General features: G+C 42.8%; 2 protein-coding genes across 4 annotated transcripts in view; one reads left to right on the plus strand and one right to left on the minus strand.

Annotated features, from left to right (window-relative positions):
* COG5 (component of oligomeric golgi complex 5) overlaps positions 1–1,838 on the plus strand; it is a 183,057-nt gene extending 181,219 nt beyond the window's left edge. The window contains exon 22 of the mRNA XM_084509893.1: positions 803–1,838. Coding sequence (XP_084366019.1) covers positions 803–917 — 115 coding nt within the window. The 3' untranslated portion in view covers positions 918–1,838. The remainder of the gene's footprint in view (positions 1–802) is intronic.
* Positions 1,647–20,050, minus strand: HBP1 (HMG-box transcription factor 1). 3 transcript variants are annotated; one of them, XM_084509934.1, is made up of 11 exons: positions 20,046–20,050; positions 15,492–15,680; positions 14,112–14,346; positions 12,790–12,922; positions 11,915–12,026; positions 11,664–11,776; positions 11,181–11,337; positions 10,484–10,628; positions 7,799–8,128; positions 4,437–4,578; positions 1,647–2,759 (listed from the first exon to the last, which is right to left on the minus strand). In XM_084509934.1, the coding sequence occupies exons 2-11, from the start codon at positions 15,658–15,660 to the stop codon at positions 2,742–2,744; spliced, it is 1,554 nt and encodes a 517-aa protein (XP_084366060.1). In that variant the 5' UTR covers positions 15,661–15,680; positions 20,046–20,050; the 3' UTR covers positions 1,647–2,741. The 3 variants fall into 3 exon arrangements, with proteins under 3 accessions (XP_084366060.1, XP_084366058.1, XP_084366059.1); XM_084509932.1 differs by lacking the exon at positions 20,046–20,050 and adding an exon at positions 19,196–19,245 and having other exon boundaries at positions 15,492–15,684; XM_084509933.1 differs by lacking the exon at positions 20,046–20,050 and adding an exon at positions 19,196–19,231.
* Between the last annotated feature and the right edge of the window lie 5,449 nt (positions 20,051–25,499).

Raw genomic sequence — 25,499 nt, forward strand, 5'->3', positions numbered from 1 at the left:
GGAATGGGCTGAGTCAGTTTTGAATGCCTCCTTTCCTTAGCTTTGCCTAATTGAGGGCCTGCTTGCTTCCCATCAGCTTCATTTGCCATAGGTCTGCACGGCTTTGCAACGTTCCCTTAGGCCCCCTGAACAATTTCGGCAAGACCACTTGATTTCGCTGCGGCCATGTGCTTGTAAAGCAGGTTCTTTACAGACATGCACATGCTCACAGTTGCCCCTTTGCCCCTTTCAGCTGTGAAATGTATTTGTGTAGCTCGCACACCACTTCTATGTGTGACATCCTACAACACGTAAGAAAAACACCGCAAAGCTACACAACAACCGCATGCATGCGATTTGTCTCCGGTTTAGACCAGTATTTCCCAAAGGACAGCAGTTCAAAAGACTTAGCCAGGAAATCACCTGAAGGCATTTCAGTTGTTCACCAGTGTCCCAGTTTTCATTTTCTGAGTTGTACTCTCAGCGTCTGCAGCAGCTGGAGTCTATTCTTTTCATTTCTAAAGGTTACCAGTACAGCAATGTGCCTGAGTCTGTGCGTCAGAGCTGTCATTTCAAGCCATCTGCAACATGCTGCTGCTGATTATTTAAATGTTAACTTGTTCACTCCTCAAAACATGCAAGAAAGGAGAGAAAGATCATGAAACAATTATGTAGAGCTCTGTAGAGGCTTTCTTCACTGCTACCTTCCACACAGACATGTAAAATTCTTTAGTAGGGGAAAAAAGTTTTTAATTTCCTATCTTGAACTTTTTATAGTACACTATTTTACTGCTTTAACTACTTTGCTGGTTTTTCTTTTTAGAGGCGCACTGGAAGCATACGTTCAATCAGTAAGAACGCGAGAAGGAAAGGAGTTTGCCCCTGTCTATCCCATCATGGTTCAGCTGCTGCAGAAAGCGATGTCAACCCTCCAGTGACAGCATCTGGGCAACTCTCAGACAGCAATGCAGTCGTGCCACAGGGATACTTGGGGTTAATGTAAATTACTTCCAAATATCACAAGCTTTACAATGAGACGTGTTTACCTATTTCCTGTGAAATTCCTCTCTTCTTGCTTTACCTTCTCATTATAGGAACTTATTTATACACAAATGTTATGAAACTGTACCATTTTTATGTGCTGTACATCTACATCTAATAAAAATGAATCATACTCCAGCATTCCTTTTGAATTTAGAAAGGTTTAAAATTAGAACATACTCAAATATTACAGTATAATTGCTGAATATGTCAAATAAGGAAGTAGCTCTTTTCCTATAAGCATAGTTTTAAGGAGTTGGATGCATTTTAGCCTTATTCAGAAAATTGTGCTTTTGAAATGCTAGAATCATCAGTTTCTATCTAAAAATTACTAATTTTAACACACGGAAAAATACTTACAACTAACATAAAATCATTTGCTATTGCACTGCTGTCACTTGAGAATAATTTATATTGATTTCAACTCTCTTCTGGCTCAAAGTGTAATAAAGAACATTGACTATCCAATCGTGAATTCAGTATTTAAGATTCTTCAGCAGCTTCCTAACAGCAAAGCATCAAAATATACTTAGGATGGGTCCTTGTGAAGCAGACTTTCACACAGAATTTGCTTATCTGTGTAGGGCTGACTTAACTGGTCTTCGTTTTACAAAATACACAACACCGAATTTTAAATGAATTTATTTGAAATAATATACAAGAATATAGTGTGCAAAAATCTTAGGGGCAACATCTTGTAGACGTGTCATAAACTGAAATTTACAGTTGTGATTTAAAAAAAAAAAAAAGAAACACACAGCTGTTTAGTACATGAAAAGCCATGATTGTAAAAGTTCACAGCAGAAGCAATTGTAATCCTACTGCAGCTGCTCTAATTTTAGACAGTTGGAGGAAAAAAAGTAAAGTGCAAGTGTTGCACGTATAGTTAAGTGCAAAGTTTGCCCCCACCACAAAGATGTCTTATGGCAAAATAAAATATTGGAGAGTATGTGGCAAAGACAAAACACAAAGTTAAAACTATGATGGTGACAATATCGACAGCACCATTTTTCTTGAGATAATGCTATTCGTTCATTTCATCCTGGTCTGGGCCATTGCTTTCATCGGAAAGAACAGCTCCTGCTACTGCCAGCGGGTGCAAACACATCTCACTCGTGGACTCAGGGTTTATAGATGGCAAGCCAAGAAGCGGCTCCCGTGCTACATCACACTACGCTCTCCATTTACCACGGCCCGGCAACGTGTTGGCATCTGGGCGGACTGGGAAGGCTCCAGGCTGACGCTTCGTTTTGCCACTTCAGAAACTCCCAGATCCGAGAATCGTAATTAATAATATGGTTGTGCAATACATAGGAATCAGCAATAAGAATCAATGTATAGAAACAGCTGTTACGTATTTTAAAATTCCCCTTTTTTGTACATTTTCTTTTAAAAATAAACATTTATACACATCTCCTTCGCCTCTTTCTAAAGTACTTTAGCACCACAGGATATCCATTTTCAAGCCTATATTACCTGATACATATATGAAGTTTGGAAGAAAAATAAGGCAATTTGGTTTAAAATGTTGATAGTTTTAGCTTACTTAATGTTCTATTGTAAAAAGCAAATCTGCACTCCTACTACCTCATTTCTGACTTGATGGTGCCAATATTTTATGGTCACACAAATTCACAACAAATAGTAAGACCTTGATCTTGCGTCTTCTTGCCATCAAGCAACAGCCATTTTGTAAAGAGAGTTAACAGCAAAATCCTGGCTTAGTGCTGTTGTGAGCCCTGAGAACAGAGAAGAGAGGAGAAAAACAAGTCAGCAGTTACCAATCAAAGGGAAATAGCCATTATCTTAAAGGTAGCAAACACTTATTTTGAGAGCTACAGGTACTTATAATCCTTGGTCAGTTACTCAGAAGAAAAGAGAAGGCCAGACCAGATGATTTTATCCCCTGGTCATCAAAAGACCAAGCAGACTTCATTGTTGCAGTGTGGAGTCAACTATGGTTATTTGGAAAAGGAACCAAGCTGTGAATGCAATGCTTAGTTCACAAAAAACAATTAAACAACTTATTTCCTGCTGTTGCTGTTGTGTAACACCAAGGTAATAGGTTCCACAGATCCTATTATCTCGGCCCGAAGGCCCTGCGACAACAGAGAAACTCCTACTGTAGTGGGTAAGAAACACATTCTGCTGAGGCCAACCCAAATATTCCTCTCAATTATACTCCAGCACACCCACCGTGTTCCCTGAAGCTCAGAGGTGCAAGCGTGAAGAACGTTTGAGCTCACAGGCCAATGCCCAAGACTCCAGAAGCGTAAAAACAGTATTAATAAATAGTTATTCTAACTAAAACCACATAAAACACACAGGGCTGTCACTATAGATGAAAATAAGATGCAGTGCAACATCTGGGATGATACAGTGAACAGAAAAACAGCTTGTTCCCAGCAGCTGGGATTCGCTGAAACCTTCTGCGACAAGGGACTGAAAGCTCAGCACAAATTATGTACAGCAGTGAAGAAGGAACTTGGAGTTGGAGCATTTCTTATTCAGTCTTATAGCAGCACTTGCACATGGTCTTGAGAAAATAAACTCATTTTCATGTGAAAATAAAAGGTGGCAATTTGAGGATCAAAATCTTAGACCTGTCAAGCCCACAACACACGTGATGCTTCCATAAAATGCAATAAATTCCAAGAATATGCCATAAAAGGCACAAAAGGGCTGCTGAACGGTGCTCAGTGCACCTCACAGGACCTTTCCTTCCAACTTACTTGCCTGTCTCAACCTGCAGGTTAGCCTGAAAGCCCTCATCTTACCTAATGCATCCACCAACTACTAACAACACTGCTGCAAACTCTTAAATTGATGGGCTTCTTACAAGTGGAAAAAACTTACTTCCCTGCACAAGAATTATCTACTGTATTTTCCAACTAACGCATAACAAATGAAAGTGATTAAAGAAAAAATAATAATTTTTTTTCTCTCAATGATTTTGTACATGCTGATAAAAACTAAGGGTTTAAAAAAGGTGGTAAAGAAAAAGCTTTTTCTTTAGTAAAAGGAGAATGTGATATGACTGAATCACAACAGAGAAGCACTCTGTAGAGGTTTTAGTGGTTTTGGAGAAATTGACAGATTTATTTTACATACAACCTCAAACTCAGTTACTTCAACCAAGAGGTCACTCCCTTCCCTCTGTATTTCACAAGGATGCTCGCTTTCAGGCCAAGGGAGTTCAGAGAACTCTCGCAAGCTCCCAGAGACAGACCGTCTCCTCTCTGTCTCCTGCCAAGTGCCCCAGAGCAGGTTACACAACGTGGGAATGAAAATGAAGGTTTGGTCTACCAAGAAAAGGCGGAGACAGCAGAACATATCTTGAACAAGCAGAAAACTCTGCAGCTACCATATGAGCAGATGTAACTGCATAATGAAAAAAACAGCTTGAGAGAACATACAGAATTTGTTCGTTTTCGTTTCCAACAATCAGGATTTAAACGTTTCTGTTCTTCCGCCAAGGCCTTGGCTTCTAGTGTGTACATCCGTCTTTCTTCATTTTTCATTTTCTTCCACCTATCACCAAGTATCACACTTATGGCTCTGCAAGAGAAATGTTTTAGACTGTGGTCAGGACAGGATGGTAGAAATACCCTCGTTTTCCTTTATCTCAGCCCTTTAAAAAAGCAAAAGTGTAAAAACAAAACAAAACAAAACAGAAGAAAAACATTTTTTTTAAACAACCACGTTTCTGATCATCTTCTCCTACTTCTTTTTTTTCAGTTAAACAGCTGAGACTTGTGTGTTAGCTGAGCACGGGTCAATGCACTTTCTAAAATTTCAAAGGGCGTCTATCTGAGTACACAGCAACTTGCACAAGCCAGCAGAATAGGAATGTTAAAAAAATCAGCTTGATGCGAACCCCCGCCACATGGTAGTTCACATTTGCTTTGCTCTACTTTCATGTTACACGATTATCTGGCAGCTTTGCTGAAAATATGTTCTCTAATAATTAGGGTAATGATCTGAACATGACCTCAGCCAAACAAAGATTTGATTAACTGCAAATCCCCGGGTCTATTTAACAGATCCGTGTAGCTTTCTCCCCTTTTAATCCGTGCTGGGGAGAACACGAGTGGGCAGAACATACTGGTAAGTTCCCGTGCTAACGTTCCTACGCAGGAAGAACCGTTTGTTCTAACACACCCATCGTCACTTCCAAAAGCTGAATGAATTTTTTCCTCGTCCTTACAAACTTGACGACCTTTGGACAGTGTTTCCCCACATCATCACGCCATATTGCTTAACTGTTGGATCAATATTCTATTAAAATGTGAATGCCATCCTTTGGCTCAATGAAGACCTCTATAAACCATCGCTGCTTTAGCAACAACTGTGAAGCTACCGGGTAGGTGTGCTTTGGCTTCAGCTTACAATAACGAAGGCTGCACGACTACTTTTAAGAAAAAGGGGTGTGCAACTGAAAGCAATCTGCTTTTTCCGATCTCAGTTTCCCTGCTGGCAGTGAAGCTGCTCACAGCCTTCTGACAGAAGCCAGCAGTGCCATCAGCCACTTCCACAGCGTTTCACACATGGCGAGTCTGAAGAAGGCTGCTCTGCACCACGCCCGCAAGAAAATGCGTTTTAATCCCAAAATACTGCGTGGCACTGGTCAGGCTTTTACGAGCCCAGAGCCTGAAGGGAGCATGGTGAGGACTCTACCGCTAAGCCTGGGCTGTCAAATGCTCTGGGGACTCCTCAGAGCAAACCCCTCCAGCAGCAACCAGACCCCATCGACACCAAGTCCCAAAGCAAGAACCAGTACGCTTGGTTTGCCATTAGAAGGAAACACACGCGGTTTAATTAGCAGGTTTTCATGTTTTGGCAGTATCTGGAGGCACACCAACAGCACCAGCATCTGGTTTTGTCAATATTTTGTAGTGGGCCACTCACCCTCCCAGGAAAGAACACTGTGACCAGAGCAAGGTTGGCTGAAAAAGGCCCTGCATTAACAAATAAACGTGCAGCATCTGAAATCTTTGTATTTCAAACGCACAATAAAATAGTACCTCCACAGCCAAGCTGCAGCGAGGCACGAGCAGTGAGTACAGATCTGTGTGTTTCAGAAAGCTTGCAGAATCTAACACAAAGCTTCATTTCTCCAAGGAGATGTTTCTGTGAGTGAACTGCTGAGACCAAAGCAAAATGCATACAGAGAAATTTTACTGCCATAACTGAGACCTATTTCTCCTGATCAGAAACAAGAACGAACTGATCCTACTTGCACCTCATCAGAACTTCTTCACGCCCTGTACACTGCCTTTTTCCTCTTACGAGGCTGGGAAGGAGCCCAATAACATTTTAGCAATGCGCTACCATGGAGGATGCAAGCCCTCGTGTTGCAGTTAACTCACAAGGAGTTGTAAAACAGAACTGGAGAATGCCTCGAGTTCACTCAGTAATTATGTTCAGCATTAACAAAGGCTGTTAAAACACAGTTTAGGGGATTTGCTTTATCTTTAAAATGTACACGGCCTCAAATTACTCAAGTATTTCTGAACACACACATTATGGCTACAGCAAGAGTATCTGGAGATGAAACTAGGGTATCTGGAATAGCCTAACAACAGCTGAAGTCCCCTTATGGGCTATAGCATGACGTGAATGTGCTTTGAATGCTTGCAGCTCACTATCTTCGTGATGCATCTTGAGCCACTTTATCTCTGAACAGGCAGTTTAACTCAGAACAGTTCGAGTTTTGTCCTTTCTCATATCCATAAACAACACAAAATGCTGTAATAATATAAGAATTCCAGTGTAAGAAGTGGGGACTACATAAAACCAACTCTAAGATCTCCTCAGTAATCTGAAACCCACACACGTGCATTCTCAAAGCGTGACAGCTGCCTCCAAGCAGCCCAATTAACAAATGCCCCAGCAACACATAAGCAACAGTAGCTGAATGCCTATAAAACCAATTAGCAAACTCTCAATGATTTATTTTGTGTTTTATGGGTGCCAAGAAAGTGCTTTCAAAGGAAGAAGAGAGCAGCGTACTCTGAAGCTTACTCGTAACTCGCACCACTTTCCTTCATAAACTTCAATGTTCTCACTGAAATATTCAAACTATTTCCACATCCATCCAGCTGCGGCTCCAGTTCACTGCGCCCATTTAAAATCAGCATTTTAATTAAGTAATCATCAATTTTCCTGGCTGTCTTTTATCTGATTTCTCGCTTACAGTTGCAATGAATTTGAGGGTAACAGATCTGCCTCACTGAGGTTACGATAAACACTGTGGAACATTGCAGCCAGCACACACAAGACCGGCTGGAATTTAGGGAAGGGCTCTTTGTACGGCAGGGTTTTATTTCTCAGCAGCAGTTACAGCCTCCCCACCAGAACAGGATGGAATACCCAAAGCCCTCTCAAAGCCCTGCCAGCTTTTAACTTTTGCCAGATTCGGCACTAGGATTTTTATATGAAATGAAATGTTTACGGTAACATTTTTCATGTTATATATATTTTTAAAAGTCTGATTTTAAGATGGGTGCGCATTCAAGTGTTTTAGTTTACATTTACACAGGCACAACTAGCACAAAGCATTCAGATTCAATATCCACATAACAAACATCTTTGTAAAAACGAAAGAGCAAACCAAGTGCCCTCCCCCCAGACACAAAGACACATGACTTCCTGCAAGTTTCAGCAGATGGTTCAGCGCTTTTAGGGCATGGAATATTTACCAACGTGCTGTCAGGGTTAAGATCTGATTCTGCTAGCTCACCAGTAACCAAAAAAAACCACACTTTTATACCATTACCTGTTGTCTTTCCCTGGATACATCTGAGTATATTCAACTCTGTATTTTTTGGCAAAAAGCATGAAGGCATTCATTGGTCTTTTGCACTTGTTTGGAGAAGTGGCACTCACAGTACTTGCAGTCCCTGAGCTGTGGCTTTTGCCAGCTTTGCTGTACAAAGAACTGGAGGAAAGATGTGCTGATGCAGTAGACACACAGTTTTTAGTACTGCACTCGGATCTCTCAGCATCTTGATTGTTTGATCCTCCGCACGACAGAGAAGCGCGACGCTGGCGAGCCATGCTGCTGAGCACATAAACTGCAGAGGAATCCATTGGTGTAAAATCATAACTAGAAGAAAAAGACATCTTATGAAATGATCCAGCATTTTGTAGGTACAAGCCCTAGAGAGCTGCTCGTTCTCCAGCTGTGCTATCTAGTAGTCTGGGATCTTTTGGGTGAATTTGTGCTTTGAGTTTGTGCTCGATGCAGATGCAAGTGAAGAAAAAGAGTCTGGCAGATGAGCTAACGCTTTTTCCAAGTGACACTGGGCTGCTGCTTTACAAGGTCTGCTGGGTACTACCAACTCCCCAACTGTCTAATGATTAGTTATACACTGTGTTCAGATTTCACAATCTTTTGAAGTAAATTCTTTTCTTTCCGCAACTGCCCTGACTGCAGCCCAAGTCTGGTCAGTGCACGATAGGTACCGAAAGTGACAGCTGCTCTGGGGAGAACAGGTGTTGAGTTCACTTGTGTGTAAATGTTAGTAACAAATACGAAACAATTGCATTAAAATAAACAATGTAATACACACTCTTGTACAAATAACTGCTCTAGACCATTCAGTTTGAATTGTTTTACAGACAAATCTTCCACTAAGCTTAGCATGTTTAAAAGCCCGTGACGCTGCACAATATTGAATTAAAAGCTGGCAAATGTCTGCCCTCTAGTGACAGAAATGTGAGAATCCCTCCGTATTTCAGCTATTTCAACAGCTTAACGTGTTGTTTGCATACCACTTAGACCTGCAAATATTACAAACTGTTATTTTTCTGTTGACCAAAAACTCCAAGCACTACAGGAGATGCACAGACTACTTGTTATCACCTCAGGAACTACCGGGTGTGAGCATATTATTCTGGTAAACACAGGCTGAAGTCTTTAGCATGCTTTATGGGGAAAACGCACCTATAAAGGTGCTACTTGACCATGACTTTAAGATGCTACATTCCCACCACAGACCAAAGATAAATGCATGTAACTCTGAGGCTCCTCTCACCCACTGCTGAATGAGGCTGTAGTTAAACAATTTATGGCAAAGTATTTATTTCCAAGCACAGACCAGAACTACTAGCAGGGAAATAAATGCTGCAAGTTACAGCCCAGACCCATCTGTGCAGGCAGGCCCCTTCTGTGGGATGGAACCAAAAGCAAGGGTGGAGACTGAAGGACTGACACCAAAATCTCCTGGAGAAGGAAAAAGCAACAAAGAAGGGATAACGCTGACAACCCTGCAGGCCAGTTTACAAGATAATGAGAAAGGACCTCCCTGTTCTCCAAACAGTCCAGCAGCTTTCCTAATCTCCTCCTAACACAGCCACAGGATTTTGTTATTTAATTCTGTCCTGTTAACCGCAGCTGCTGCTGCATGCTCCTTTCTCAGAGACTTACTCTCTTCTGCCCCAAAATAAAACAGAGATAAGGAATTTGAAGTGTCCAGACAGTATTCAGCTGGGCTGCGGGGTGAGTAAAGAGACACAAGTCCAATGCCTTCAGTAAGGCATAAACATGACTCTATCAGCTCTCCACAAAGAAAGTTCAGGAACAGGAGTTAGTAAGAAGAAAAAGCCTAGGCAGCAAATGAGTGAATTCAAACAATTTGAACCCACTGTTAGTTCCCACTGAAAACTTTCAAGAGCTCATAGAACTTGAACTGCAAACAGCGTTTTAAATTCTCTCTCTTGTAAAAAATAACAAAAAGCAACTGGACTAAAATCAGATGCTAAAAAGAAGCTAACATCATAGGAAAAGATGGGTTCTACTAAACTTAGAAAGGTCAAAATAGTATGGAAGATCTTTATGAGTACTCCTATTTCCTTTCTCAGAACCTTAGAATTATTCTGTTGGACTGCACTTCTGAAGGTCATCTGGGCAAATCTCTTGCTCAAACCAAGACAAACCTCAATCAAACTTTCAAGTTAGATGTTACTGCTCTATTAGGAAAGAACCACAAATAGCAGAATCTACAAAGAAAAGAACAAATCACGAAAGCACTGTATTCTAAAGCCGTACATGTGTTAGTTACTAAGGAACTACTCAGGCAGTTTCAGGTACGCAGCTGAAGCACGCGTTAAGAGCTGGCAAACACAAGCTATTATGGAAAAACTACCAGGTTTTTGAAACCTACCCCACTTCACCTAAAAGATTTGTACAAGTGATATATTCTTTGCTGTTTTATCTGATTTGTATTAGACTATCAGAAGCAGGGTCTACAAAATTACCCCAAGAAATTCCTTTGCAGTTTAGCACAGCACAGAACTACACAGCTTTCCTGATCATTTCGACTTCGTTTTCCCCCTCATTTATCTTCTATAACCAGAAGTATTCTCTCTTTGCTCTACGTAATGCTTCAAATTCTTGCAGACTTAAGGTGCCTACTCATTAAATATAAAAACCGCTGAGGCCACTTTATTCAAAAATTACCTTTTAAATGTATCAAAAACACCTGAATCATCAAAGTTAATGGCATCAGGGTGTCCAGGAGGTAGACACAGATCTCCAAGATGCATTTCACAGCATGGAATGCCATGCTGTACCACAGTCAAGCTTGGATAAAAAGATGACCAACCTGAAGTGGTAAAGAGTTAAATTAGACAGAAGGCCAGACAATCTCTCTAGTTCTTAACCGGAGCAATCCTATATGCCTAAATGACACCATTTCATAGCAGTGTTCTGATGTAGTTTCTTTCACCCAAAAAAAAAAAAATCAGAAACACTTACTCAGGGAATTCTTACTGCAAATACTTTACGTTTATCTAAAGTAAAATCTCATTCTAGCAAAAAAAAAAAAACAACAATCAAAACCTGGGAACTTTTATTGTCAGAAGTTCATTGTTTAGTTGGAGAGAAAAGCCTCCCTTATTTGCAGCTTTCTCCCCCAGTTTCTCTGTTTTCCTGCATTCCACTTGAATACTTGACCCAATCTTGCCTGAAGTGATGTACAATATTTCTGTAGTTTTATTTTGTTCAAATTCTGTTTTTTTCCTTACAAAGATAGTAAATTGATTCTACAACATTGCTTTTATTGATTTCTCGAGCAACATGGGACAGTAGTAAAATCTGCAACTACTTTCTAAGAATGTTGTAATATAAACCCAAGTGTACTTGTAGGATTGCATACCTTTGTTTTTAACATAAAAAGGGTGATCAAGTCTGCATTCTACTGTAAGCAAACCATCTTCCACTGTGCCAGGATCAAAAGTCAGCTTCAGCACTGACTCACCAAAGGAAATACTTTCTTCATGAGAAATCAACTTCAAACCATCAGAACCATAGCCCTGTAAACATGCATACAGGTCAGAATTTTCCCCTCAGAAAAAGCATACAACTCTGTATACTGCAAGTGTCTATTTGTCATCATAAGGTATATTACAAAATATCAACATTCTAGGTGTTCTCACTGAAATTAATAAAATAATAAAACATTCAAAACATACCTAAATGAATTCAGTTCAATTGCTTCACAGCAAGATAATCAAACAGTGCAGTGATCAGCACTAGACAAGCTCAGCATAAAATCTTCCAGAGATAGTAATTAAAGGTGTAGAGATAACATTGCAAGGTAAGTATTGTGCTACAGCTATTGAAATGCACTAACAGCTACCTTGTAGGCACTTGCTGAGCCATTTTCCTCTTTTCCACAGCTTTCAGACCTTGCAAAATCTTCAACGTCCTGCCATTCTTTATTGCGGCCTTTATGAAAGCACAAACGAGAGCCTAATACAATTTTTTTAAGGAAAAGAGAAAAAATAGATTAATGGCATGTAAAAAGGACAGTATTACAAAACAAAAAAAAAAAGGAAAAAACAAAACAAAACAAAAACAAATGCTTATTCAATAATGCATGTTATTTACCTTTTAGAAAACAGTGCCAAACAGTTGAGGGCCAAGAATGGCACCATCCTAGATCATCATCATCTGAAAGTGACGACATGCAGAAAATGCCAGATTCTGACTCACTATTCGCCTATTAATAAAAGCAAAATGGTGCTGATGTATTAATGTGTGAGATTTCAAGGTTGGTCCTATACATATTTAGGCACATTGTCTAATTTGCATCTGTCATAATTCTGCCTTTAACACAAATAGGAATGCAACACGAAGACAAATATTCAAGAAATACAGTAAATGTGAATGGAGCATTCTCATGTCCTGTACTTGACAGGTGCTGTCCTGAACTTTTTATTTTTCATCCCCTGAAACTCATCTGAGCCCCTCTGGATCATCTTAGGCAAAAGTACAAGTGGTTTACAACCTATCATTCCTTAGTCATCCACAAAACACTTAAAGCACAGGTTATTCTGCAGTGAGATTACTAGAAAACTACAAGTTTGTTCTAGATAAATAGCTAGGAAAAACACGTCATTAACAGACAAATTCCAGACATGAATACACAGGAAAAGGAGAAACAGGACTGACAATTTTTGTGTCTAAAAGGATATGGTTCCACATCCTTGCTTCTCAAGATAGCAAACAAGGTAACATGACTGTGAGAAGCTTCCTATAGAAGGAACAGCAAGAGAAGCAGAGCTTTCTCAGAATCTCCTCTACAAAACTATGCACTCTATCGCTTAGTACAACAAGCCTACAGTGTTTACTAAAATGAAAACTATCAGAGAATCTAGCTTAAACTTAACAGCTCTTTTTTTTAACAAGTTTCTCTTTTCAAAAAGCTTAATTCATTGCTCATTCATCTTTACTTATTTTAGATATGTTTCGGGACTACTCACCCTTTCATGTCTGACTGGTGTTTCATCCAAATCATTCTTGGAGAAGTTGGGATCGTTCTTTGAGGATCCTGGTGGAGGACGTGCATAGGAATGTAAACTTTTGCTTGTAGCTATTATGTGAACAGGAGATGATCTACAAGAGAAAAATAGATTTTAAAATATTTCGGATTAAGGTGATGCAAGACTTCGCTACCATTACTCTAAACTGTTTTTATTTAGTGAGATTTCATAATTCATAATTTTAAAGCACAATCACTGTACATATAAATATCCTGCCAGATTTTGAATATCTACTGAAAACTGAATAATTCAGGTAAGTACAGAAAATTATTTAATTCAAAAGCAGCAGATATCCTGTAGTCACAGGTGACTATTCACTGCACGTGACACTGTGTATGCATATGGCTGTATCTACACTGCAATCTTGAGAAGGAACAAGAAGACAGCATTAATGGCACTAGGAACAACAAATTTACTTTAACAAATGTTGCTGTTTGCATGAGCCGAACGCCAAATAAACACCCCCACAACAATACTCAAACGGGATGACTAAAGGGTGCAACCTCAGGCAAAGGCAATGTTTAGTGTAATTGCTGCATAGCTTCTGTCTGCCACCCAAATGACAGCACTACTTCCTCAGCAGCACCTCCTTGTCACCATGTTGAAATTGTAACAAATATCTTGAACTGAATACCCCATTCTGAGAGACATCTGCTCTGTCATAACAAATAAATCCCAAGTGCAATACTTTTAACAGTACTGCATTTCATTTTCTTATCATAAACCTAAGAGCAAAGCCATATGACAAAAGGTGAAGCCTGGAAGCCTAAGATCCCACAACACTTCTCCCAACCCTCCAGAAAGTACAGATAACACATCTGAAACAGTAACAGCAAATAATAACATTGCATTAGTTTTCCAATTAGCTCATTAAAAAGCACCTGAAGTCAGCGCACTAATAAGTATTACTGACTATTAGCACTAGTAAATATTAAGAGATTAACACAAGAAATTCATCTTAATTTTTCAACTGCTGCTTCGCATGAGGTAGATGCCAATAATTTCTGAGCTTCCTGTGGTTAGGGAACGTCCTTATACTGTCCTACCTCATTCATGGCTGGCAATTAAGAAATTTTTGCAACAGGCTCTTAAACTAGTCCTGTGCAATCATCTGTGAAAGGAATGAGGTTACTGCACAGGAAGATAAAAAACAGGTCTGCAGTTCAAAGTCAGAGAGCAGAGGGCGTGAAGAGGGAAGGAAATGTTTCTGGAGATTTAATATTACAAATCCTGGAGCTAAAACTTGAAATGAATGTCAGTACCTGTTATAAAAAGAGCACTGCATCAAAGGACTCTGAGGACTTGTGGCAATATTTGCTAGTTCTGTCAACCAGTTCACCCCATTCTCACACGAGTAAGCGCTCTCTGAATCGCTGCTTGAGGTATGTTGGTTCCATGAAGGCCTCGAACACTCCTGATGTGAAACATCGGCACCAAGCTGGAAAAGTGCAGGTGGGGTAGAATCTGTCTGCACAGCCTGTAGCTCAGGAAGATCGTCTGCAAACAAAGGCACAAATTGCCATAATTATACCTACTGGTAAGCACTAGTTGACACTGAATCTTGCAAATAAAGATCAAAACCAAACTCGAAGGAAGCAAGTAATTGTATTTTCTCATCTCACAACTGCCAACAGTTTACAAACCCTGTTTGTAACACTTACAGAAATACATGCACAGCAATAATCCTATCTCTAGTCTCCTATACATTCAAACAATAATTGTAAGAAAAATATCAAGCAGCTCTAGATAAAAATACTGCCTTGGTAACATGGAAATAAATCCTTTTACTGGACTGACTAGTTTACTAGAATTCTACCAGAATTACTAGTCAGAACTCTGCACGTGGCAACACGTCTCACTAAAATACTAAATGTTTCGGCAAAAGCCAACTAAGTTACTCTGTTCTTGCAGGTATGTCACTAAAAATAATCAAGGTTTGAGACTGCAAAGGGAGAGATTTCCCAGGGTTCCACCAGTCAACTGGAACCTAAAAGCTCAGAAACGGTGAAAGCTGGGTATGCAGCCTGGTAGGGGTGAATTCTTATCAATAATCAATGTATTTCATGTGCTATGCAGGATAACAGAGGGGAACCCAGCTTAATAACAGAAGGCTGTCCCATACTGTCATGTGACTTAGTATCATTATTCTTAATTACTTTATGACTTCAATTAAATGTGTTAATATTTCATGGATCATATCAATCCTTTTAAAAGCGCACACTATTTTTCTCCAGTAGGTAAGAACTGATGTTAAATGTTCTTCTACCCCAGAATCTCTATTTGGAGTTGATCTAAAGGAGCATAATTTCCCTTTAGGAGGAGCTCTTGAGCTGTTATTCTTGTGAAAAAAAAAAAAAAAAAAAAAAAAAAGCCTCCTCTGGAAATTAGGAGCAGAAACTTGCAGCTCGAAGTTCAAAGAACACATTAAGTCAACAAGCCAGTGTGTCAGAGCTGGAAATAGGTTACAGGGAAAAGTGATAGTAAACTTTCCGACGTCACACTGCACTGTCACGTTCCCTGCCCTACCTAAGTCAAAGATCAGTCAGAAACCTCATTCAGTCGGCTCCCAGTAACCTCACCATAGGAAAACTGCAACCAAAAAAGCTTCAGAATTGGCTTCTTCCGAGAGCCACGTCATTTACCGAGTTCCATGTGCTCATCACAGGACGCGTATCCCGGAGAAGAGGGCAGGTTTTCATTACACTTCAGCAACTCCAGTGAGTCATTCATCCCTGAAGTTCTCTTGTCCACTACCAAGAGCAGCTTCTGAACTGCATTAGGCATCTGGTTTGTCTTCACTTCCCACACCATGTTAGGATGCTCCAAAGTATCTGACTTCAAAGAGACAGAGGTTAAATACTTGTGTACACCTAAATTAAGCGCTACAGCAGAGCTCCTGCTGTAAGGAGTTTGTTTGCTTGCGTGTGGCTGGAACTTGCCTTGCCACAGCCTGTGAGTGCTGCGTCCCGGCCTCCCCAACCCTCCCACAGCCCACGTAAACAGAGCTCGCTGCGCACCGAGCCACTCAGCCCCCCACAGAAGGGGCCCAGATGCGATTTGCCTTTGGTAAGCCCACGCTGGCTGTTCCTGCTCACCCTCCTGTGAGCGGGGGCTCGTGGTTTTCAGGAGGCTTTGCTCCCCCGCCTTCCTGCCGGCCAGGGTTCGGCTGCCCAGCCGGCAGCTTCCCCGCATCCTCCTTCCTACAAGCCAGGCGTGACGTTCGCTTTCCCAGTTCCCGGCAGCCCTCCGGCCCCTCAGAGATCACCCTGATGATGCTGGGGCTGCTCCTTCTGAGTCAGCTGCTGGCCCCAGGGGCCCCTTATGCCTGGCTCTGGTGGCCTGCCCCAAACTGCTCATGCTCAAGCTCTGCTAGAGGCAAGATGCACCTTGGGACCTGGGCAGCAGGGGCACAGCCCTTGCAAGCAAAGAGGATGCTTGACTCAGCCTTTCGCCAGCAGGTCTCCCGTGCCATTTAGCATCGTGCCCCCCTTCTCCCTGCTGGAGTATCTGCAGGGGCCTTTCCACCGCCCTGCGCGCCCCGCGCTGATTTCAGCTCCTGCTGTAGCCTCAGACACATTTAACTGCTAACGTCGCAAAGTGGGTTGCAAAAGGAAACAAAAGAAAGCCACCACTAGACTTTTTGCAGTTTCATTTCCCCAAATCTCAGTACTGTAACATTTACACCAACAGCAAGCCTTTGAATTATCTTCAACAGCCAGAGAACCGTGATTATTCCGTACTAGCACTGTCTCTAAACGCTGACAAACAAGGTTATCCGGTCTGTATTCATTTGGTTATATACTGGTGTGGTTTTGTTTTCAGATGGTGATGAATTAAAGCTACCATAACACTACTACTTTCTACCTTAACAAAGCGTCATTGGAAAAGTAATAGTCCCTCACAAAATAGCAAAAAATGCAGCCTGGTAATGAAGAAAAGCTCAGTGGCCTACCATGACCTCTATGTGCACCCCGATAGGGAAACACAAACAGCTAACAACAGCCAAAAGCTAGTCCCTCCCTTCATGTGAAACAGTAAGCCTACCACCATACAAGTTCCCCTGCTGTATTGCATAAAGGCCCTGAGAATTAATTAATGAAACCCACTTTATTTTAATAAACGATTTAAAAGTATTGTGTGTGTATAGCCAGCACTAACAGGATTCTCTGTTTTCGCTCCAAGAATCTGTTTTGTTCACTTTGCAGCCTGTCACCTACATGGCTCGATTTGGTGCCACCCCTGCCTTACATCCTGGCCCTGCCCAGCCTACCTGGCCCTTCCCTGGGCCATCCCAGCACAGTTATGGAGATGTGGGGGAAATTTCAAAGGTGCACAAGGCAACGTAAGCCTGGCTCAGAAAACAGCAACTGCATGTGCTATTCCAAACAGCCACAGCAGCGTCAAGGACAGTTTGTGAGCAGCAGTGTCAAGGCTCTTACTGGAAATTTCTAACCCTTTTCTCTTAAATATACGCAAAAAGCACATAAAGTCACATTCCAAGAATAAAAGAGATGGTTAATACTACTGACATGTCACTACTATAAAGCCACGATGGTACAGTTCTGACTTGAAAGAGGTGGAGGAGGGAGGGAAGAGAAATGGGAGTGTGTTCTAATACACCAGCAATGGTTTGTGTGTTACACCTCTAAGCAGTGTCTCTAATGCAGTTTGTTCTTCTATCATCCACTGGTAAGAATACAGAATATCGAGCAGAAAGTCATTTCTGCACAGCAAACCCAGCCCTCAGTACTGCAGGCCAGGACCTCGCCGACCATCTCCAAGTAGCCAGCTCCACAAAGCCACTCCTTGTTTTTCTGGCCTGTCCGTGTCCTTCCCCCCGCCCCCACCATCTGCCTTGCTTTTCCTTCTATTTTCTCTCCCTTCCTTTCTCCTCCCCCTGCCAAAAGGAAGGCTCGGGGTTGTTTTGGGAACATTGCCCCCTCCTTGGAGCCTGCCAGGTTTGAGCACACCTGTGCTGGCACCACGGCGACGGGCAGCTGTGAGGGGAAAGCCGCCTGCTCCACTTGAGGAATTACTCAGGCTTCCAAGGCTCGAGGACTTTTCTAAACCAAAGCCACCCATATGTAAGAGCCAAAAAAACCCAAGCAAACGAATTCAAAGGAAGAAAAGCAGAGCTGGGCACTTTTTCTGCCCAATTAAAGGCTGTTTTGAACAGCGTGTGCTTCCTGCCTGGGCCTTGGCCTTTCAGTGTTTTGAAACGTCAAGGGAACGGTCATGGATTAGCTCGCACGGCCTTTTTTTGGTTCAGTTTTCGCGAGGCTGTTGTGAAATGTGCTGGGTGGGGGCGGCACGCAGCGCTGCGACTGCTGGCAGAAAGCTTCCCTCAGAGCCCAACGGGTTCGTTAACGGCGACCCGCGCTGTAAAACGAGTCCCTTCCTGACGTTAGGAAGAAAATATGGGAATATTAAATAAGAGCCTATTGGCTACGGGGAGCTACTTCCACTTCGGAAGGGCCAAGGGTAAAATAATTCCCGTTAAAAGGGGAGCGGGGGGGGGGGGAGGGGGGGCTGGGCGGGACGGCTTCGTGAGGAGAGCCGAGCCCAGCCGAGTCCCGCCGGACTTTACCGAGCGACACCGAGCCGAGCCCAGCCGAACCTCGCCGAGCCTTCCCGAGCCCAGCCGAGCCCTTCCGACCTCCGCTGAGCGCTACCCAGCCGAGCCCGGCCGAACCTTTCCGATCCCTTCCGAACTTTGCCGAGCCCAGCCGAGCCTCGCCGCACTCCCCCCCCCCGCACACACCACGTGACCCCGCCTGGCCGCTGCCCTTGTTTATAAACTCCCCGCCGGCAGCGCGCATGCGCGCAAGGCCCCATTCATTCACAACTGCGTAACAGCCCGGGGGGGGGCAGCCCCCCCCCCTCCTTTCTCCCCTCTCCCCCCTTTTTCCCCCTCTCCCCGCCGCCCCTCTCCCCGCGCAGCCGCCTCCCCCCCGCCGAGGAGCCGGCCGCACTCCCTCCCCCAGCCCGTGCCAAGCCGCCAGCCCCTGAGGAAGGGGAAAAGGGGCCGGGGAAGGGGCTTCGAGCGCATTTTCCAGCCTGGCGCTGCCGCTGGAGCGCCCTGAGGGGCAGCCGGCGCTGTGGAGGCGCCCCTCGGAGCTCAGCCCGGCGCCGCCGAACCGTCCCGGCGCCGCCGGGCGGCCGAGGCACGGAGCGGGGTAAACAACAGCGGGCCGCCCGCCCGCGGCTGCCACGATGAGGGCTCCGCAGGCTCCTCAGCGCCGCCCGCGGCCGCCGCCACCCCCCCAAAGCCCGCCAAGCCCCGGCCGCCCCCCTCCGAGCCCCGCCGGCCGCCCGCAGCGGCAGCCCCGCAGTTGGCGGCACTTACCAGACCCGTCGCCATTACCGAATTCCCCTCAGCTTCCCCCCCCCGCCGAGTCCCCGCCGCGTAGTTCCGCCCCGTGCTGACCAGGCTCGGTCGTTGATTGGTTGGAGGCGGCGTTGCTCAACGTGTCTCCGGTTTCGATTGGCTGAGCGGCCTGCCCATCAGGAACCCGCCCGGAGGGCGGACATGTTTTGACTATCCTGCACAGCTGATTGCACCGCGCCGCACGTCAATCACGCGCAGACAGCGCCACGATTGGCTAACTCCATCCTCGGCTCGCTGCGAGGCATTCTGGGAGCTGTAGTCTCGGCCGCGGCCGCCGCCGGCCAAATTGGGCAGGTGAAGAACGACAGCCCCCAGCGTGCCCCGCGCGGCGCCCGGCCGATAGTAAACAAGGCGCTGAGGGACACGTGTACCGCGCCCGGCCCCGAGATGGCGGCCGGCTCCGCCGCCCCCCGCTGCCTCAGCCCCTCACACCTCCCCTGCGCCTGCGGCGACATCAACAACATCGCACAGCCCGCTCGGTTAACACACCAAACAGGCTGGTGATGGCCTCCTGCGGCCCGGCGTGACACGTCCGTGCACAGCTCGAAAATAAATTATCATATTTAAAACAACCCGTGGAGATGGCCGAGATTTTGTAAATTCGGGATTTCCCGAGAAAATTAGCTCAGTGCGCTGCTTTCAACGCCACCCCAGTCACATAAAGGTGCCTTAAGTCACGCACTGGAGCTGTTGTCGCAGTTTAATGTAGGCTCTACAACAGGCTTGGCGTTTAGTTGGTCAAGCAAGCAAAAATAAATAAAAAAATAAATTAGCTATTCCCATGTAAATAATAATGACTCATGATTACCTATAGAGCCCCATGGGGTGTGCTGCGGCGGCCGCCAGGGGGAGGCTGTGCCGTTACCGCACGTCCAGGGGGTTATGCAACGGGGTGAAAAATAAAAATAATCACAAAATCACACGCTGGAATTACATCCAGTACCAAAGCACACCCAGCGTGCAGGTTTCTGGACTCTGAGATTTGGTTTCTCCAGGAGGCAATAGTTTGAAATCAGAAATCAGTCCGAGGGAATTTAACTAAAAAAAAGCTTTGGTGCTCAATTACCCAACAAAACAGCTCTTTACTGATCATTTTCCCTACTTGAAAACATTGCGATTTGAACACATGCCTCTGGAAAAAGCTGAAAATTAATGCTGAGTCTCAGCTATGAAGAAACTAGACTGCTTTTTATAATACCGACTGTCCAACTCGACATCCCACAAGCTCAGGTTTTCCCTGTATCTAGAATTAAGGCTTTTCCTAAGTAACTGGTAGATCTTTATATAAGAGAACTTATACAGCATCCTCTCTCTAAAATATGTTTTAATAAACTGAAAAGTGGTAAATCAGGAATCATCTTTACACCACTCTACAATAAAATTAACTTTAAAGCTGTTTTCCTTCCTCCCCTTCCCTTTTGATCTCCTGTATATGTCTAAACAACCTTTAGGCTGTTTGGGGAGAGGCCTAAGCTGCTGCTTTTTTATTTCACATAAAATTTACCGTGGACCCTGCATTTCCAGATTGAGGTTTGGCAGAAAACTTGTATACACAGATGTCTCTGCTCTGCCAACAGGCTCCTAAGATTGTGGTACAGCCACTTGGAAGGTAAAACTCCCTGTTTACTCCTCAAGGAAAACCTTTCTACCACACTGGGAAAGGAGAAACATACACAGGCCAGATCAAGTGGCTGTGTATACAAAATCCTGTTTCCAGGTCCAGTGGATTCCTCAGAAAAACAGTGTCAGCCTAAAGGTTAATACATTGTTGTGGTATTAACCTCATTTCCACCCCACTATGTGATTTTTCTACCCAAATGGAAACGTATTTTACAACTACTTCGGAAAAACACATTTGCTGTGAAGGTTCCTGATTCTTTACAAAAACTTGTGTGTAAATGTTGCATGTGAAGCCCAGTCCTCTCAGATCCACTGGCCCAGACTCTAGATACTGGTCTAGACAAGTAAATACCACAGCTGAATTAGAGCCTTGGTATCACACTTACCATCTATAACATACAGAAAAAACACATAAATATGAATCCTACTTAGGACTTAGATTAAAATCTCATAAATATGGGTGTGTGAATTGTTTTTAAGAGTCTAACACCAAAAACATAACATCTTTCTTATTTTCAAACCAACCTCTTCTTCTTTGCATAGTGTAAATTAAAATGTATTCAGTGAGACGAGAAAATGAATAAGAGGACACATATTCCATACAGTAGATGGCAGTAGAACACACAAAACCGTATCAAAGATTACTTACAAACTCCCTGGTTGAAGTCAAGTATGTATCTTCTAAATTTCAGAATTCAGATTATGTCAGTCCCATACTCCTTGCTCTGCATGTCTACTCTCTAATTAAATCATTACTCCACACACACACACCCTACCTCGCCTTACACCATTCTCAAAATGAATGCGTGCTCAGAGAATGAATCAATACTGTGTAACACTGACATTGTCGGCAGCTTTGCTGATTCAGTTGCTTTTTCTGTTTTCAGAGAGGTAGACAAGGTGGGAAATTGTGAAGTGTTGATTGTGAATTCTCATCACCTTATGTAGGGATGACTACCAAGAAGCACAAAATACACAAACAGAAAATAATGATACAGATAAATTTGCATTTACCCTCCCTTTCTTATCCTATCTATTTATTTCTTAAAATTGCCAGCCTCAAAGTTAAGAAACCACAAGGTAGGTTTAAAAAAAATAAGAAGTCATACTAGTAAAATAAATGTTTTATATTGTGTTTGTGCCTATCTTTACTTTTCTCTTGTTAAAAGACAATGTCCTGTCTTGCTTTTATGACATAACTACTGTTGACTTTCTGAAATACAGCATATCATTATTTTAATTCTGCTGCACAGATGCTTTTACATCCACATGTAGATATTTATTCACCCTCAGTAATTAATGAAATACTCCCTAGACTTCAGATCAACCGTGCTCGCCAGAGCTTCCACTTTTATCCAATGTGCCAGCCTCTGTTTTGCTGCCATTTTGTCTGACCCTCGCATGTCATTTTTCTCCCTCCACAATGACTTCAGTATCTTCTGCAGACATTCCTACTCCGTCCCTCTTCTCACAGCCCTTTATGGCTAGCTGCAATGGTGGTTGACTTGCTCCACCTTCGTAAGGGCTCCTAAGGCATGCCCACCTCTTTCATCTCCTCACAGCAGATCTGTTGAGAAGGCAGAGCAGAGGACAGAGGACTTGGTGCTTCCAGGAAAGATCTGAGCCACAAAAACTTTTTTCTGCTCCTTGCCACTAACTTCTTTTTTTGAGAGGAACGAATGAATTTTGCACAATTCATGCGACTGCTTGAAGGGAATCCTTGCTTGCATCCTACAGTGGTTCAAGCTGGGGAGAAGAGAACAAACCACAAACCAGGTAAGTCAGGTCAGGAATGAATAAGAAATTTATTTCATGTCTTTATGGCATAGATTCCAGTTTTAGTTAAACTGTTATCACCTACTGAGATAGAGCAACAAAAAAATGACAACAGTAGCGAGAAAAAAATAAAGATCTAACAGATCAAGAAAGAATCCGGAAGAAAGGGAAATAAGAAAACACTCTATCCCAGCTCAAAACTTGCAGAAAAACAAATCAAGAAGAGACTCCAGATGATCTGTAAGTTCTCTCTACACCAGTACATTAAAGTGTGAGGGAGTGTTCCTGGGCACGGGAATACAATCAGCTGTATTGATTTCTTTTTTATTTTTTTATTTTTTTTTCTAAGAATAGTCCTGGCATAGTTTTTGTGGGGGCCAATAGCAAATAATTCTCAGATGTGGTTTGGGAGCTAGCATGGGCCAAGGACTATTCTCAGTTGGCCATCTGCATACGGCCATCCCATATGGAAAGACAGAAAAATTTTGTGAGACAGCTTATAAATGAGCCTACACAAATACTTAAAAATGGTATGTATGTTGGCCGTTCAATGCCTCGGTACTGGCAAATTGTGTCAGGCACATAATTTCCTATTATGGATATAACCACAGCCAAAAGTAAGAGTTTGAGCTAAAGGGACAGTGAAGCTAAGGTTGCTTGAGATAGTCACCCACCATCCAATTTCACAAGGACAAAGCAACAAGGAGAAAAATAGGATACAGCTTGGTGAAAGTCACATAGCCTTTTCCAAACATGACATGTATCATTTATCAAATCTGAGTTTCCAGCATCTTGAGAGATGTGGAGGAGCAGCACTGAGGGGCTTACTTGGTTGCAAGGGAATTCCTCCTCCACACAGCAAGACCTACACACAGAGTGTTATCCTTTCCCAAAACTTCATAGCTCCTCAGCTGAAATAATTCAATACTTTCAAAGAAGAAAGGACAAAGTATTCATACCATGCCACGGTGCTATTTTTAGTCTGTCCTGATTTCATTTAGCTCAATCAGAAGAGTTTTGAGTCAGCACATACTGTCAAAATGGCCTAGTGTAACTTGTGTTGGAGTTTTTCACACTGTTTTGTTTTTCCTTTATGTAATTGTTTGGCTTTCTACTTTTCCCTTAGAGCATACGTACACCTCCACCAGTTCTAAGGAGGAAACACAGCCAGTGCCACCACCATTACTGCTCTCCAGATCTGCTGGATTTGTGGGGGATACATGAGATGACAATGTTAAAGTTCTTTTTTTTTTTTTTTTTCTTTTTAATATCATTTCAAGGTTCTTCTGCTCCCCTTCAGTCCACCACTGTTAAGCACCCTTCTAAGTCAAAAGGTGGATGAAGAATTTCGGAACAGTCCTGGTATAGATTTGAAGGAATATCCAACTCTCATTGACTTGAAAATGATCCTAAATTTCACAAGACAGTCAACACCACAGATCTCTACATATTTGGCACACAAAGAAGCAGTTCCTCAGAGGGAAAACTGCAGTAATACTTATTTGAGGGCTACAGACACAGGAGAGGAAGGTATCTTAGAAACTCTGAAAACAGCTATAACCATCATGGATGTATGCATGGATGGTATGCATGGACAAAAAGAGGTTTAAACTACCATAACTTTAGCAAGAATGTGTAAGAATGTTTGTGCAATGGCAAACTGACTTTCAGCAAAGCACTTTGTTCAGCAGAAGCTATTATATACAGTCAGTGACAAAAAGATTAGGAATTTCATGTACCAGCTGTGTGAAGGATGACCAGTAGATACTCATTTTGCATATCCGGGAACCATTGACACTGAAAAATAATAAAACCTCCCGTGGCAAGTGTGCCATAAACTATAAAATGACACAAACTCTGATGTAACCGATTCCAGAGTCACCTTATATGAAGCTTAAAGCACCAAACATTTCAACAAAACTCTACCATTCCAGCAAAGGCCAGAGCAATCTTCACTGAACACCAAAGACAAGACAAGGAAAGAAGATGGCGTGACAACAGCTTATGTTGCAGGTGGTTTCACTGTGCTCTTCTTGTAGTTTTGCTCCAAGACTTTTACAATAAGTCACTTCTGGACCTCAAACAGGAGGTGTAGAAGGCAGTAATTTCACAAGCTTTTATCCCAGATGAACTTAAACAAAATCTCACGAAGCACAAACAAATGACATTTAAAAAGCAGTGGCATCAGCACTAGGACCAAGGAAGCTTAGTTTCCTCGGGGTTTCTGTCTTATGATTGACTGAGGGCTGTGGTTGGAATTTTTTTCCCATGGCTAAGACATTTGTAAACATTCAGTGCCTTGTGGATTCTCTTGTGCTTAACAACATGTGAGCCCGTGACTGCCTTTTTCATACAGAATTTCTCTCAGGCTTTTTTCTCCTTACCCAGCAGGGTGTATTTTCAACAAACTCATTGAAGCATTTATTTAGTTGGTTCTTCTCTTTAGAACTTTTGTCAAATTCGGTTAAATCATCTGAAGAATTACAAATCACTGGGGAGGTTCGGGAGAGAGGAGAGAGCAGACTAACATGCAGACGCCAAGCAACCTGACTGCAAACAAAGATGATAAAATCTTTAATACTGTGAGTTTCAGGTAATCTAAACATGGACATAGATACTCTCATAAGGTAAAAATGGCATTGCTCAAGACTATGAGAACTATCTACTGTTTTTTTGTTTGTTTGTTTGTTTGTTTGTTTTTTTGAAACACCCAAATAATTAGAAATCAGTGACTTGCCATGATTCCCTTCTTAGGATGAACACATCACATTTATGACAGGCTGCCATGTCTGAAGTGTGCACATGACTAGATCTAGAAGAAATCCCAAATGCTGACTGATGAAGGATATACGGATTTGTACAAAAC

This window comes from Aythya ferina (assembly GCF_964211825.1).
Source record: "Aythya ferina genome assembly, chromosome: 1".
In the NCBI taxonomy this organism is placed as follows: Eukaryota; Metazoa; Chordata; class Aves; order Anseriformes; family Anatidae; genus Aythya; species Aythya ferina.